Source organism: Periplaneta americana, chromosome 3 (assembly GCF_040183065.1).
Source record: "Periplaneta americana isolate PAMFEO1 chromosome 3, P.americana_PAMFEO1_priV1, whole genome shotgun sequence".
Taxonomy (NCBI): domain Eukaryota; kingdom Metazoa; phylum Arthropoda; class Insecta; order Blattodea; family Blattidae; genus Periplaneta; species Periplaneta americana.
This window is the reverse complement of record NC_091119.1, coordinates 67,626,621-67,640,586: the sequence shown is the minus strand read 5'-3', so window position 1 is coordinate 67,640,586 and position 13,966 is coordinate 67,626,621. Positions and strand designations below refer to the sequence as shown.

General features: G+C 36.7%; 1 protein-coding gene across 2 annotated transcripts in view; it reads left to right on the top strand.

Annotated features, from left to right (window-relative positions):
- atk (artichoke) overlaps nt 1-13,966 on the top strand; it is a 283,822-nt gene that overhangs the window by 158,180 nt on the left and 111,676 nt on the right. The window contains exon 3 of one of the 2 annotated variants that reach the window (XM_069820681.1): nt 12,473-12,641. In XM_069820681.1, coding sequence (XP_069676782.1) covers nt 12,508-12,641 — 134 coding nt within the window. In that variant the 5' untranslated portion in view covers nt 12,473-12,507. Of the gene's footprint in view, nt 1-10,905; nt 12,642-13,966 lie in introns of those variants that run through there. The other variant, XM_069820682.1, reaches the window with a different exon arrangement.

The following is a 13,966-nucleotide window of genomic DNA, read 5'->3' as shown; positions in this document are numbered from 1 at the left end:
TTGCCGCCCTCATATAAGCCCGCTATTGGTCCCTATTGTGTGCAAGATTAATCCAGTCTCTATCATCATATCCCATCTCCCTCAAATCCATTTTAATAGTATCTTCCTATCTAGCCTACGTCTCGACCTCTCCAAAGGTCTCTTACCCTCCGGCCTCCCAACTAACACTCTATATGTATTTCTGGATTCGTCCATACGTGCTACATGCCCTACCCATGTCAAACGTCTGGATTTAATGTTCCTAATTATGACAAGTGAAGAACACAATGTGTGCGGTTCTGTGTTGTGTAACTTTCTCCATTCTCCTAGAACTTCATCCCTCTTAGCCCCAAATAGTTGTCTAAACACCTTATTCTCAAACACCCTTAATCTCTGTTCGTCTCTCAAAGTGAGAGTCCAAGTTTCACGACCATGCAGAACAACCGGTAATATAACGGTTTTATAAATTCTAACTTTCAGATTTTTTGACAGCAGACTGAATGATAAAAGCTTCGCAACCGAATAATAACAGGCATTTTCCATATTTATTCTGTGTTTAATTTCCTCCCGAGTATCATTTATATTTCTTACTGTTGCTCCCTGGTATTTGAATTTTTCCACCTCTTCAAAGGATGAATTTCCAATCTTTATATTTCCATTTCGTACAATATTCTCGTCACGAGACATAATCATATACTTTGTCTTTTCAGGATTTACTTCCAAACCTATCTCTTTACTTGCTTCAAGTTAAATTCTTGTATTTTCCCTAATCGTTTGTGAATTTTCTCCTAACATATTCACGCATCCGCATAGACAAGAAGCTGATGTAACCCGTTCAATTCCATACCCTCTGTGTTATCCTGGACTTTCCTAATGACATACTCTAGAGCAAAGTTAAAAAGTAAAGGTGATAGTGCATCTCCTTGCTTTAGCCCACCGTGAACTGGAAACGCATCTGACAGAAACTGACCTAATGGACTCTGTTGTACGTTTCACTGAGACACATTTTAATTAATCGAACTAGTTTCTTGGGAATACCAAATTCAATAAGAATGTTATATAAATTTCTCTCTTAACTAAGTCATATGCCTTTAAAGATTAAGAGTAAGGTTGTAAATGCTGCATAAATGGTTGATTTACTTCAAATTTTTGCATTTAACCCATTACAATTTCAAGATAGACACATGGTTCGTATGTTAGAACGATTTGTATTTAAATGGTCTATCATGCCTTGTGATATCCGTGTTCGCCATTTTTTACACACTATATGTAATCTATAGCATCTATAGCTCCAGGAGCTACCACCTTATTTTCAACGCAACAATTGGGAGCTCAGCTGGAGTTCCACTGTAACTTACTACCAAATGCTCGGAATCACACCGTTCTTGCACTAAAAATCGGGTATTTTTTAATATATGGAACAAGCAAAACATTAATTTGACTAATAAGTGAAGCCACACCCTTTTTGCAGGGAGTCCTTCAATTGTATGCAGAAGTACGACAATTTTCATAAGTTGTTACGATGGTTACGTTTCCTTAGTCTGGCAACTTAGTAGTATTAGAACCTGATGTTGTAACCAGGAAGATGGGATCAAGCTGATGGTGTAACAAGGAAGATGGGATCACGGTCAGATTGTTTTTTCATCACACAATTGACTGAACAGACGAGGATTTAATTGACCAACTTATTTCGCTTTTATAAATTATAACAAGGCTTTTGTTGATAGTTGATCATAATATATTATGGAACATATCGATAAATCGTGGTATCCCATCTCAATTAATGTTATATGGAGCCTTTACTAAAACAATGAAACAGTAGTTAAAATTCTCAATGGTAAAAGTGAGATAATAGAAATAAAACAGTGAATTGGATTAAAGGTGTTTTTTTTGCTCTTATTTCTACTCGCTTTAGCATCTCTGATCAAATCGCGAATTAATCTTTTGGGTGAAATCCGAAGGCCTGTATAGTAGAGATGAACAACGATCGAGAAAACGAGACTAACAGCGCCCGCAAAGCCGAAAACCCGCAAGACAACATTGCATACGTCGCGTCCTTGACGTAAAGACTGGTTGTGAGTGTTCCGAGACTCGATATTGATGAGTCCCGAAGTCAGCAGTTCTTTATACCTGACTGAACTTTTATCTACTTTGGCAACTGATATACAGGGTGTTTCAAAAATACGGGGCATAATTTCAGGTATGTATTTCCCACATGTAGACAATCAAAATAGTTCATTACAACATGTGTCCGGAAATGCTTCATTTCCGAGTTACGGCGTTCACAACATTGAAATTGACCTGAACGTTTTTTCTTTCCGCAGGTCGTTGTCATTACAGAAGATGTTCAAACTGTCCACCTCCTGCTTGAATACAGACCTCACATCGATGTCTCATTGATCTGCGAACACGATCCCAAACTCCAGGAGTATTGCGTATGTCCCCAGAACATGCCACAATTCGATTCCGAAGGGATTCCAAATCAGGCACCGGAGACGAATAAACCAATGATTTTAAATGGCCCCACAAGTCAGATCAGGTGAGCGTGGAGGCCAAGCAATTGGGCCACCTCTACCTATCCATCGATCACGAAACCTTCGATCCAAGTACCGGCGAGCCGTACGACTGAAGTGTGCAGGAGCGCCATCATGCAAGAAGTGAATGTGTTCACGATTGATCAGTGGAGTGTCTTCTAAAACATGAGGTATGGTGTTTTCCACGAAGTTTGTGTACGCCTGCCCCGTAAGTCTGTTTACAAGTACATGGGGTCCAACTAATCGATCACCAATGATACCGGCCCACATGTTGAGGGAGAACCGCACCTGGTAATGAGATGGAACAGTTGCACGTGGGTTTTCATACGCCCATACATGCTGATTGTGGAAATTTGTTATGCCATCTCGTGTGAACTGTGCTTCATCTGTAAATAATACTAAGGCAGGAAAGTTCGGATTTACACCACATTGCTGCAAGAACCACTGACAGAACCTAACTCGTGCAGGGTAATCTGCTGGTGACAGGGCCTGTACACGTTGCAAATGATAAGGATACAATTGATATTCTTTCAACAGTCTCCAGACAGTCGTATGAGGAACATTGACTTGCAACGCTACCCTTCGTGTGCTGATAGAAGGAGTCATGTTCACAGCCTCCAGAATCTCCTCCTGTACTTCTGGAGATGTAGATCTTGGTCGTCCCCTTCCCAAATCAGGAAGTTAAATTTTCCATACTCGCACAGACGGTAATGGAGACGTACAAATGTCTTCCGATCTGGACATTGTCGCTGTGGGTACCTCTCCTGGTACAAATGACGAGCCAGCGCAGCATTGCCGTCCGCCTTACCGTACATGAAGTGTATCTCTGCCAGCTCTTGATTTGAATACATGTCGCCTACACAACACTGAATGTAACCTTCGCCTCGGAATGAACTGTCAGAGTGCCCTCTTAATGTCTCCTTTGACGGCAACGACCTGCGGAAAGAAAAACGTTCCGGTGAATTTCAATGTTGTGAAGGCCATAACTCGGAAATAAAGCATTTCCGGACACATGTTGTAATGAACTATTTTGATTGTCTACATCTGGGAAATACATACCTAAAATTATGCTCCGTATTTTTTAAACACCCTGTATATGTATAAACAATCAAGTAACCTATTTGAAACATACCTACCTTTCAATGTATAATAATCCTTTCCCTAGTCTTTATTTAATTACTAGGCCCTTATTAAAAGCTAGGAATTTTCTTTTGATATGTTTAAGATCAAGTGTGCAATCTCAAGTAAAAAGATATTAATGTCATGTTTTATGTTTCTTAGAAATGCAATTTTTTTTAGATTTATTTTTTTTTATATAACCATATGTAATATCATATAATAGAATCAGAACATTTTGATAACTAAGATACTGTTCTGTTTTGTCTTTTTGTCTCATTTAAACATCTATCATGTTGTTTATTTCAACGATGTATGTTATTCAAAATTACGAAATCTTTCCACGCCGACCAAATACTATTTCGAGAATGACGAGCGAGACTGGAAGCGCACGAGAATGACGAGCCGAGACTGGAAAGACAAATGCAACGAACACAGCGAGCGAGAGCGGCAGTTAGTTTTGTTCATCTCTACTGTGTATTATTGTTGAGACTGGTTCTATTGTTGTGAACTAGATGGCGTCTGTGGATGTATTACTGATTTGTTATGAATATGATTTTGGTGAATAATGAAACCGTTGATATTCAGGGATGTTGTGGCCTGAATTTCATGGCATTTGCCTCACGGTTGAGGGAAAACCCTGTAAAACCTCAACCAGGAAATTCAACCCGATCGAGAATCGAACCCGGATCCTCTGCGTAAGAGACAGCATGCTGAACCATACATCACAGAGATGATCAAAGGTTCTTCTTTCACACAATATTTTAACATAATCTGGACGAAGAAATATTACAGTCAAAACCCCTGATGTGCCGGCAAATTCTCTGCATGAGGTGTGTAGCACGACGATATACTCCACAGGCGAAAGCTGCAGATTCTTACTGCATCGGGAGGGGATTTTTTGATATTATGACTAGGGTTTAAAAGTTAGTGGCCGATAGAATAAGTTAACTGCAACGAAACTATAGAGACAGTGTGTGTGGAAGGTTGATCTTAGGAGAAGAGTGATGAATGGTACGGCACAACAAATTGGAATAGAGGTACAGAAGATACAGGGATTTAATTATGCGATTTATGGCGACACTAATGTTTCAGTACTTGCGCTTATGTTGACTGCTAGAAAACATCAATTTGTATGAATTGAATAGGTTCTTAAAGAAAATCTATTGCACTTTCATAAGTACATTAATATTATATAATATATTGTATCATAACGTTATTAAAATAGAGATTATAACTGGTACATCCTACTTCTGCCAATTTCTTTTGTGGGATTTCTATATTTGGACTTTTTTGGTAGGCCTCATTTCATGGGCATTTAAGTAGGTAGTGAATATAAAATAATAGACACATAATTTATGCACATTATCAAGCTTTGAAATAAGCTACCCACAATGCCATAGACACTAGAGACCTGCAAAACAGCGCACACAACCTGTTTAGATTCGACCGATCGGAGCTACAACCTGCTACGTAGGATGAACATCGGACCGGATACTCTATTGTCGAGCGGTTACGCCTGATGTATTGCAGAGTAGACAGAACATCAGGCGCACTTAAATGAAACTAACGTTTTTCGAGTACACAACCGGAGTAACAAGGAAATTTACGTTGTCTTATTGAAAAAAAAATGTGTTTGCAAATACTCTTACAGTTCATTCGACACTATAACACATAGGCCTATATTTTCTTTATTATTCTGAACTTGCAGTAAATTTATAAGTGTCGTTTATATTTCTAATTTTTAGAGTTTTACTAATGAAAGTTGCTTATAGATATGTTAAACAATGTTATAGTTTTTCACAGAACAAGACGTGCACAACGATGTATATTTTTCTTACCAATAAACGCTATAGGCCTATAGCTGGCGTTTTTCTGTACCAGTGTTAAACAGTATACCTCATAACTTTATCATTTGATTATGTCGTAACTCTTTCTCGTCACATATTGACTAAATCTTGTTCGATTTATATAACCCAATAATCGATATTACATAAATTCATGTAAGATCGCGAATTATTTAGAACACATATCTCACACAGAAAGAAATGGGAAGGAGGAAGAAAATACGACCTCCAAATAACACCAGGTACATTTCATCATACAATAACTCTTTAATATTTTCTCAGTATACAAACAGAGTAATAATATTGAAGGATATTTATTTGCAAATCTAGTCTTTCAGGTAAAGCTCCCTGTAAAGCAGATTTGAAGTATTTCAAGGGAAAAATTGTTCCGGGGCCGCGTATCGATCCCGGGATCTCTGGTTGAACATACCAGCGCTCTACCTACTGAGCTACCCGGGAACTCCACCCGACACCGTCTCAAACGCTGGCACGTTCAACCAGAGGTCCCGGAATCGATACCCGGCCCCGGAACAATTTTTCCCTTGAAATTATTCGATATTTATTTTGTTTAATTACAAAAATATGTTTGCTTCAAATAGGAATACAAATAATTTTACACTTTAATACATTTATTTTTGTATTTGAACTTGCAGTAATTTGACTAGTAACAAATAAATGAACAATGGACACAGTGACATCGAAGGAAATAGGCGTAATGTATAATGTGAAATATAATAATGTAAACATATTCAAAAATATAATTACAATTCATTATAAAACAAAATAGGAAATAAGTACATACAGTTCATTATGACGTTTGTACTTTAAACTATAGGCCTACCTCTAAAACAATAGTTGCATGCTTTTTAATTATTCTAAGCAGTTGCAATATTATTTATTAAGAAATCAATTTAAAAAGATAAACAGTAATGTTATTTTCAACAATACGATTACTTTGGCTCCCAATGGTTGTTGTTCTGTACAAAATAAGTGTAATTTACACATTTCTAAACTACGAATAACAAAAGAATAGCAAGGTTTAGAAACAAATCATTCTGTATACAAAATATCTACTTCAGAGAAAACAAGTGTCATTCAAAGAACTATTTTATTACACACGTGCTAATATCAACTATTTGATTTTCACAATTATTATTAGGGCCTATTATCATAGACTACATGATCAGAGTTGACTTCTTGTGTTTATGTATTAATAAATCTGTTTTACTAGTCTAAAGTTACGCTCGGTGGAAACACTTATTCATGGAATGGCCAATATTCGTTTCACAAGTGTTGCTAGAGAGGCTAGAGTTATTTGGTGATCTTACCACCAATTTAGTATGTAGAAAATCAAATAAGCATAATGTATAATGTGAGATATAATAAGTAAATAAATCCAAAATAGAATTACAATTAATCACAAAACATAAAATTAAATAATTATTAACTCTAAATGCATTCCTCCAAAACAGTAGCTATTCATATACAGGGTAGAAGTGAAATAACCCTGCAGATTGTACGGGGCAATAAGGTTCACTTAAATGAATGGAAAACCTATATTACGTTTTGTGATTAAATGCACGGTTATTAGAAAATTGAGTTGGAAGTTTCAGCAGTCTGGCAACATCGCCGCTAATTGCACACTGCTTTTTCTTCTTGTAATACAGATGTAAGACGTCAACGAACTCAGGTCTGTCTCCCTAGGTCAAACATGTCAAAGTGGGCCATAGATAGTATTTGTCATAGCTGTGGTTCGACTTTTCTACAGTGGCCAGATGATTGACAACTCACTGAGAGTTCGATTGCTCGAAAATTAGTTGCTAGACTCTAGTCATAGTAAACATACTAAAAGCATTTGTTGTAATATGTTTCAGAAGATATAAAGTTGTTTTTATTTTAGTTTTACTATGATTGAGTTTACTGTTTTTTTTTTGTGTGTCATTATTATAATATTATAATTCAGTTTTCTAGTGTAAGCAAAAATTATAACCTTGGTAATTTGTGGATATCGAAAGTTTTTTTTCTGCAATTTACGCTTTACAACGTCTGTAGTTTCACGCTGCATGCTGTTTGTTCCTCTTGATGATCCGCAGCTATAATATCTGGATGGTTCACTGTGATCTTCCTTTTATACGCCAGAGCCGTCCACCCACAGAGAGATCGAATCAACTCGAATACTCGTTAAACCGAATACTGAGGCAGTACGCAAGCAGATGTACTTCGCATACTGCCTATAACGCCAGGCGTTCAGTAGCGCCATGTAGGGTTTCTTTGGTTACAACCGGTTTTGCAGGACTCTGATAGACACTACGTTTCAGGGAAGTAAATTTTTATGAGCAAAATTTCATCTATTTTCTTTGTAAATTTTGCCCAAAATCACAAGAAAGACATGTCTCATCGAGACAAGCCAGATAATCACGAACCTTAGTAAACAGCATCTCATTATTATAGGATAGGAAACTTTTGACATAAACACAATATTGTTAAGTCTGAGGCAACCACTCAAGGAATTTTTATTATAAATGGATACGTTGAGAGGTGAAGAGTGGGAGAAGTTCATGTGAACTGAGGCTTCTGGTATCAGTCATTATGCAGCTTTCAAATTTCTGTGTGAGTGGAAAATGGCCCACTAATTTTGCCTGGACTCCTCTTCACAGGGACAGGGTTCGTTACGAGCTACTATTATACGTCCTTCGCGTTTGCTTTCCTTCTAGAAGAAGTCATTACTACGATTTTGTCACCTTTTAAAATCTACCGCCTCGGCCACGAATCTTGGTAACAGCTACACCACCGAGGACGGCTAATGTAAATTTATGTTAACATTTACATCACTTGAAATGGTGATTTTTGTAAATAAAAAAAATACTGGGCATTAATGTGTCAGAGGAAGAACAATTCTGTGGTGTTTGGGTAAAGAGAGATAAGTCATAAAAATGAGTTCGGAGATAAATGAAAATTAAACTTGGAACCCTTATTACAAATAATTTTCTACACAAATAAAACACATCAACTGCTTGTATTCCTTAATTTTTGCACACCCACTTGTATAATTTAACTTGTGTGTTCATCTGGGGAACAAAATTCCACCTGGACAAAAAAATGACTTATATCCCTTTACCCGAACACCACAGAATTGTTTGCATGCATCTGAAGTAATTAGTTTAATGTTATTGGTGTTTATGATTTATTTTCTAATTGCAAAGGTATATTCAATAGTATATTCAAGGTATATTCAGCCGGAGGATTTCAATAAAGAAAAGATCAACATTTATCTGCCAACAGTTGATTACTTCAAAGCAAAATACCAGCTTGAAGACATTGAGGTGATTGGTCTTCTTATTGGAGCTCGTGGTGTGATTCCCAAGTTCTTTGAAAGCTTCAGGAAGACTTTTGAACTACCACAGACACTTACTGCTGACATCATAACTTCAGTTTTGAAACGCTCTTGCCAAATTCTGAGTCATCATATTCACTCTGTTTATTTTTTTTATTCACTTTATATTCATATATGTTTATTTTAATTTTCTTTCTACAAAATTTTTGTTAACATTTAATATTGTAAAATTCATGTAGGAGAGTATACTGAGTCCTTCTGGGCTACCTCCAATGGGAGGCAGTTATTATCTTATCTATGACTGACCTAAATGTTCCATCATTATTCTAGTTATATGTGCCCAAATTATAGATTACAGCATTTGATTATTGAGAACTTTTCCCGATAATGTAGGCCACTACTCATCATAATAGAAGAAATCACAAACGACAGTCACACATAGAAACGTTTTTACATAGAATTCAATTTTGTCAACTGCTATTAGAACTGAACTGTACCGTTCTAGTCCACAGTGCACAGCAGTAGGCGGACATTGATAGGAGAGATGTGCTCTATGCGCCTGCGCTTGCTAGCTTGAGACATCTGTACATATCAGCCAGAACCGCAATGAGAGGTAGTTGGTAGTAAGGTTGAGTTGATAAATTGTAATTATGAAACACTATCTTGGATAATTTTATAGACTAATGGAGGTCATGATGAATACTTCAGGCCAATCAGAAAGAAACCATTCAATGTCCAGTGAGCTCTATGTCTCCCCTCTCATGCCATCTATGCGAGAGATGTAGAACGTTTTTGTTCTGTCCGTAGTTTGCAAAGGAAAGTGTCCTGTGAGTCGTTCCTTGACGATTCAAAAGAATAGTTGGAATCGCAGACTGGAAAGAATCGTGAACGAATCGTTAGAATCGATTCGTAATGTATGATTGCGTCGTTGGAATCGACTTCTGAAAAAGAATCGTGTTGCCCAACTCTACTAATTACGACTCTTTCAGCTACCTCTGCATGTATTCGTACCATGCATGCGCACGTTCAATCCACTAGAATTGCCAACTGAAATTGGTAAATGTAATATGGGCCACCTTGTACTACTGATAAAATAATAAATCTATCTTCTATTCATCTCAAATAAAAACTTCTGTCACAGTGAAAACCGCTAGAACTTTTGCATCAACCCAATAAATATGCTGTTAAGTTGTATAGTGCAGCGTTTCTCAAACTGGTCCGCGGACCACCTGTGGTCTTCGAGGTCTGCCCTTGTGGTCCTTCAAAAAAAGACAGAAGAAAAAATAAAATTCAAACGATTTGCTTATCACACTATAGCTGAAAATCTCAGAGTTTGTAAATGACACAGGCAATCGCCTTTCACTTTTTCTCCCAGTACTGACATTTTATGAAATTTATTTACCCTACCCGTCTCTCACTCTACTCTCAGCAAAAAAGAGGGGTTTAAAGCACTATGAATGTGGTGTTTCTCGCTATCTTTTCCCTGCACATCTGGCGCCGTGCCTGTAACCCAGCTAAGGACTACCCGAATTCATAACAGGACCAAAGTACCGAACCTTTTCATGTATTTATGACTTTCTTAATAGTTTGCACATTGAAATGGCACGTACTGTACGGCGTACATCAATAATAGAACATGCAAAATTGCATCTTTACTTGTTGAAAATCGGGCATGTTTCTGCATTAATTTTTTTATTTCTTTTTTTCCAGATTACTATATAATATTTTTTTTCTATTCACATTAACTTAATTAGTTAATATTAATATAAAATTAATTGAATTAAATTAATTTTAATTATTTCTACATTAAAATGTAAGTATATTGATATTAAAATATGCTACATAAATGATAAATTTGCTTTCGAAGGGAACAAGAGTAAGGTGGTCCATGGAACTGTTCTGACTTAAAAAAGTGGTCCCCACTTCAGAAAAGTTTGAGAAACGCTGGTATAGTGTTCTCTTGACACATATATTTTCTGATCGGTTATTTATCAAGTGCGAGGTTATATACCGTTTTTGGAAATGGTGATCATGAAAACATATTTTGGCGAGATGTAATCGAGGATTCTCCAGGGATTACTTGGTATATTTCTTACAGTTGGAAACTCCTCTGGAGAAATTAAATAAATAACTAATGTATTTGGCGTCTTAGTTAGCTTACCATTTGGTAAGTGATTATTTATTCACATTATTAGCATAACATGTAGAACAATTTAAATTGATAAACGTTTCCGGCAATGATTTGCCATCTTCAGATCGTTAAGAAATGATGCTAACAAAGTATGAACACTTTACAGAATTGATACACAAATAGTTTTATGATTAAAGACAATTGTCATATAAATAATTAAATAATAGGGTAGTGCTAATTGCTAAGAGATTTAAAATATGGCTAAAAATTAAAAATTAATGTATGAAAATACCATAAGTGTTGTGTCGTAATATTGTTTATTGCTTCTTGTGACTGATGGTAAAGACAAATTCTTCCTGTAGGAAGGACGTTGCATGTTGTGTGATTCAACCAGGTCTTGTAACTGTAAGTATTCAAACGAGAATCAAATAAGGGATTGCTCTTGTTTTTAACTTTAATCAGTGACTATTTAATTTTGATATGTTCGAAAAGTTTTGAAAGTTGCATTAGTTCAAGCAAAAGAATTTAAAAAGGGAGGGTGGAGGAAAAAACTATTGTGTGTATTTAATAATTTATATTTTACCAAGGCAAATTTTTTGTATACGAAACTTACGTATTATGTTGAGAGCTGCGTGATTGAGTCGTTGAGTGTGGCGGCCGCACTGAAAAACACAGGCGTGCTTACAATCTGCATATGAAAATGTTACGTCTGATGGGAGGGGTTGGATGGGGTGATCGATGGGAGGGTTTGAAGGTATAAATTATGGAGATTTATGATTTTCAATAAATTTAAATAAATGAAATAAAGGATTATGTGTATTGGGAAGTTGTTCATTAAGAAGTTGTGTCCCTTGGTTAAATTTTTTTGCAATGAAGTATTCTTCTCTAGTTTCTATTTTAGAACAGTTATTTAGTGTTTGTATTATGGATAAAGCATCATTAATGTTTGTAAGTTCGTGACCTGTTTCAATGAGGTGGAGGGCAAATTTTGATTTACTGCGATTACTTTTAAAATCGCATTTATGTTCATTGTATCGGGTACGGAAGTTCCTTTTGGTTTGTCCTACATATTTCATGTGGAAATTTTTGCAATTTAATTTACATATTCCACTTTTGGAAAATTTATTCTCTGGAGAACCCAAACCAGGTACTCGGCCCAAGCCATGTACAAGAGCAGCCTCAGATTAAGAGAATAGTTCCTTAACATAGCTACGGTTATGGTGCTGTAGACGTTTTTAACTTTTTTCCTCAAAACTAAGATTTCTTACTCTTATGGTTTCGCCAAGAGCCTATTGAATTATCCCACAACTTACTGCTAGCCGGAGTGCTAGTGCATCAGTTCTTAATGCTGAAGAACCGTGTTCAAATCCGGGCTATATGGTTTTCCGACACGGATAGTTTTACCATCGTTCAGCATTTCTCTGTAATTCACAACATTCTCGTCATCAATGCTGTAGCAACGCGGAACTAAAAACTGCACCGCACTGTGTTCCCTTTGAAGTTGTCACTTGTCTTTGTTTCTGCATTACAGGTTTGCCCTCTGCAAGCTGTAGGATGATGTGAAACATGTGGACGTTTTGGCTTCTGCTTGCGGCGGCTGGTGCTGGACTAGTCACCGCAGATGACCTCCACGGGTGTCCCTCCGAGGCCGACATTCTGCCGTGTCGCTGCACCATGCGTGCCGACCAGTTGCAGATTTGGTAACTGTTATTTTCTTTAACATTCATTTGGCTGCTAACGAAGTCGCTCCAGATCAGGGGTGGTAAGACAGGAAGTCGCTCCCACGCGGAATTGTTTACCTTCTCGAGGCGTCGCACAGTGTGCAATTTTCCTAATCTAGCTGGACAAAATTCATTTTTCGACTTATTGATTTCACTGTTATTTTTATGAATTTATGTTCCTACTGTAACTGTTCAAAGCATCTTGTGAAGACAATGCGCGATATTTATTTGTTTTACAGTAGAGTAAAGATTGCTATCTGCAGAGGGTTGAATCCACACTTCTCAGTCGCAATAGAGAGCGCTTTGTTCATAGTCATATTAAGAGCCAGTAAATTGTGTTTTCTTGTCTTCTTTGACATGGAATTTGTAAATGCAAGTATGTGCTTCAATATAATGTGTAATTTAGCTCCATTACTAAATTAGAACATCCAATACGGCATTTATTTCATATGAAGAATATTTATATATTTTTTCTATAAACTCTGGCTTTAACATGAGTTACAAAATACTAGCCGTTAGTTGCTGCCAAAATAATTGCATATTTATATTCCGACGTCATTTCACGTGTGAAATATTGTTTGGTTGGTTGTGTATAGCTGTGAACCTAACCGGTATTAATTATTTTCATTGGCGTGGCGGGCTATACGCCGCCGGCAGCTTTTTGAAGTTTGGTACCGGAGTGTTGCTGAATCAAGGAATAACGAGGTTTTAAACAATATTATAGCTCCATTAGGATTGAAAGTCATTCCCAATGATATTGAAAATGAAATTAAGAACGCCATCAGCCATTTTTCATCGAAAATTCTGTCCCGCTGGTTAAAGTACCATAGAAGTAAGAAAAGATTTTAAAAATATAATGCTGACTGGCTAAATAATGACTTCAATTTATATGAAGAAATTTGCAATTTTTTTGCTTTTATGCCTGTGGATGCGACATCTGAGCCGAGTAGGGGTCGTCCAAGAAAACTATTCAGTGAAAGCAGCAGTAAGAGCAAATAAAGTAAAGTTCAAAATTTAATAGGAGACCTTAGACCGGAGGAAATTTCTTTGGCTGCAGAATCAACTTGAAGAGCAGCGGGAAAGAGACATGCAGCAGACATTGTAAAAGAATTTTGTCAGAAGCATCTCCACAAAGAGCAACTAGAATCAGCAATATCTTACCTTTAGACTGTCAAAAGCTGCTATAAATTTCGCAATACTGTACATATTTAATCAAATTACTTCATAAACGAGCAAAGAATAACTGATTTTACTCCATCTTACGTTCGATTACCTTCAACTTTCAAACATTAATGAATATGCCA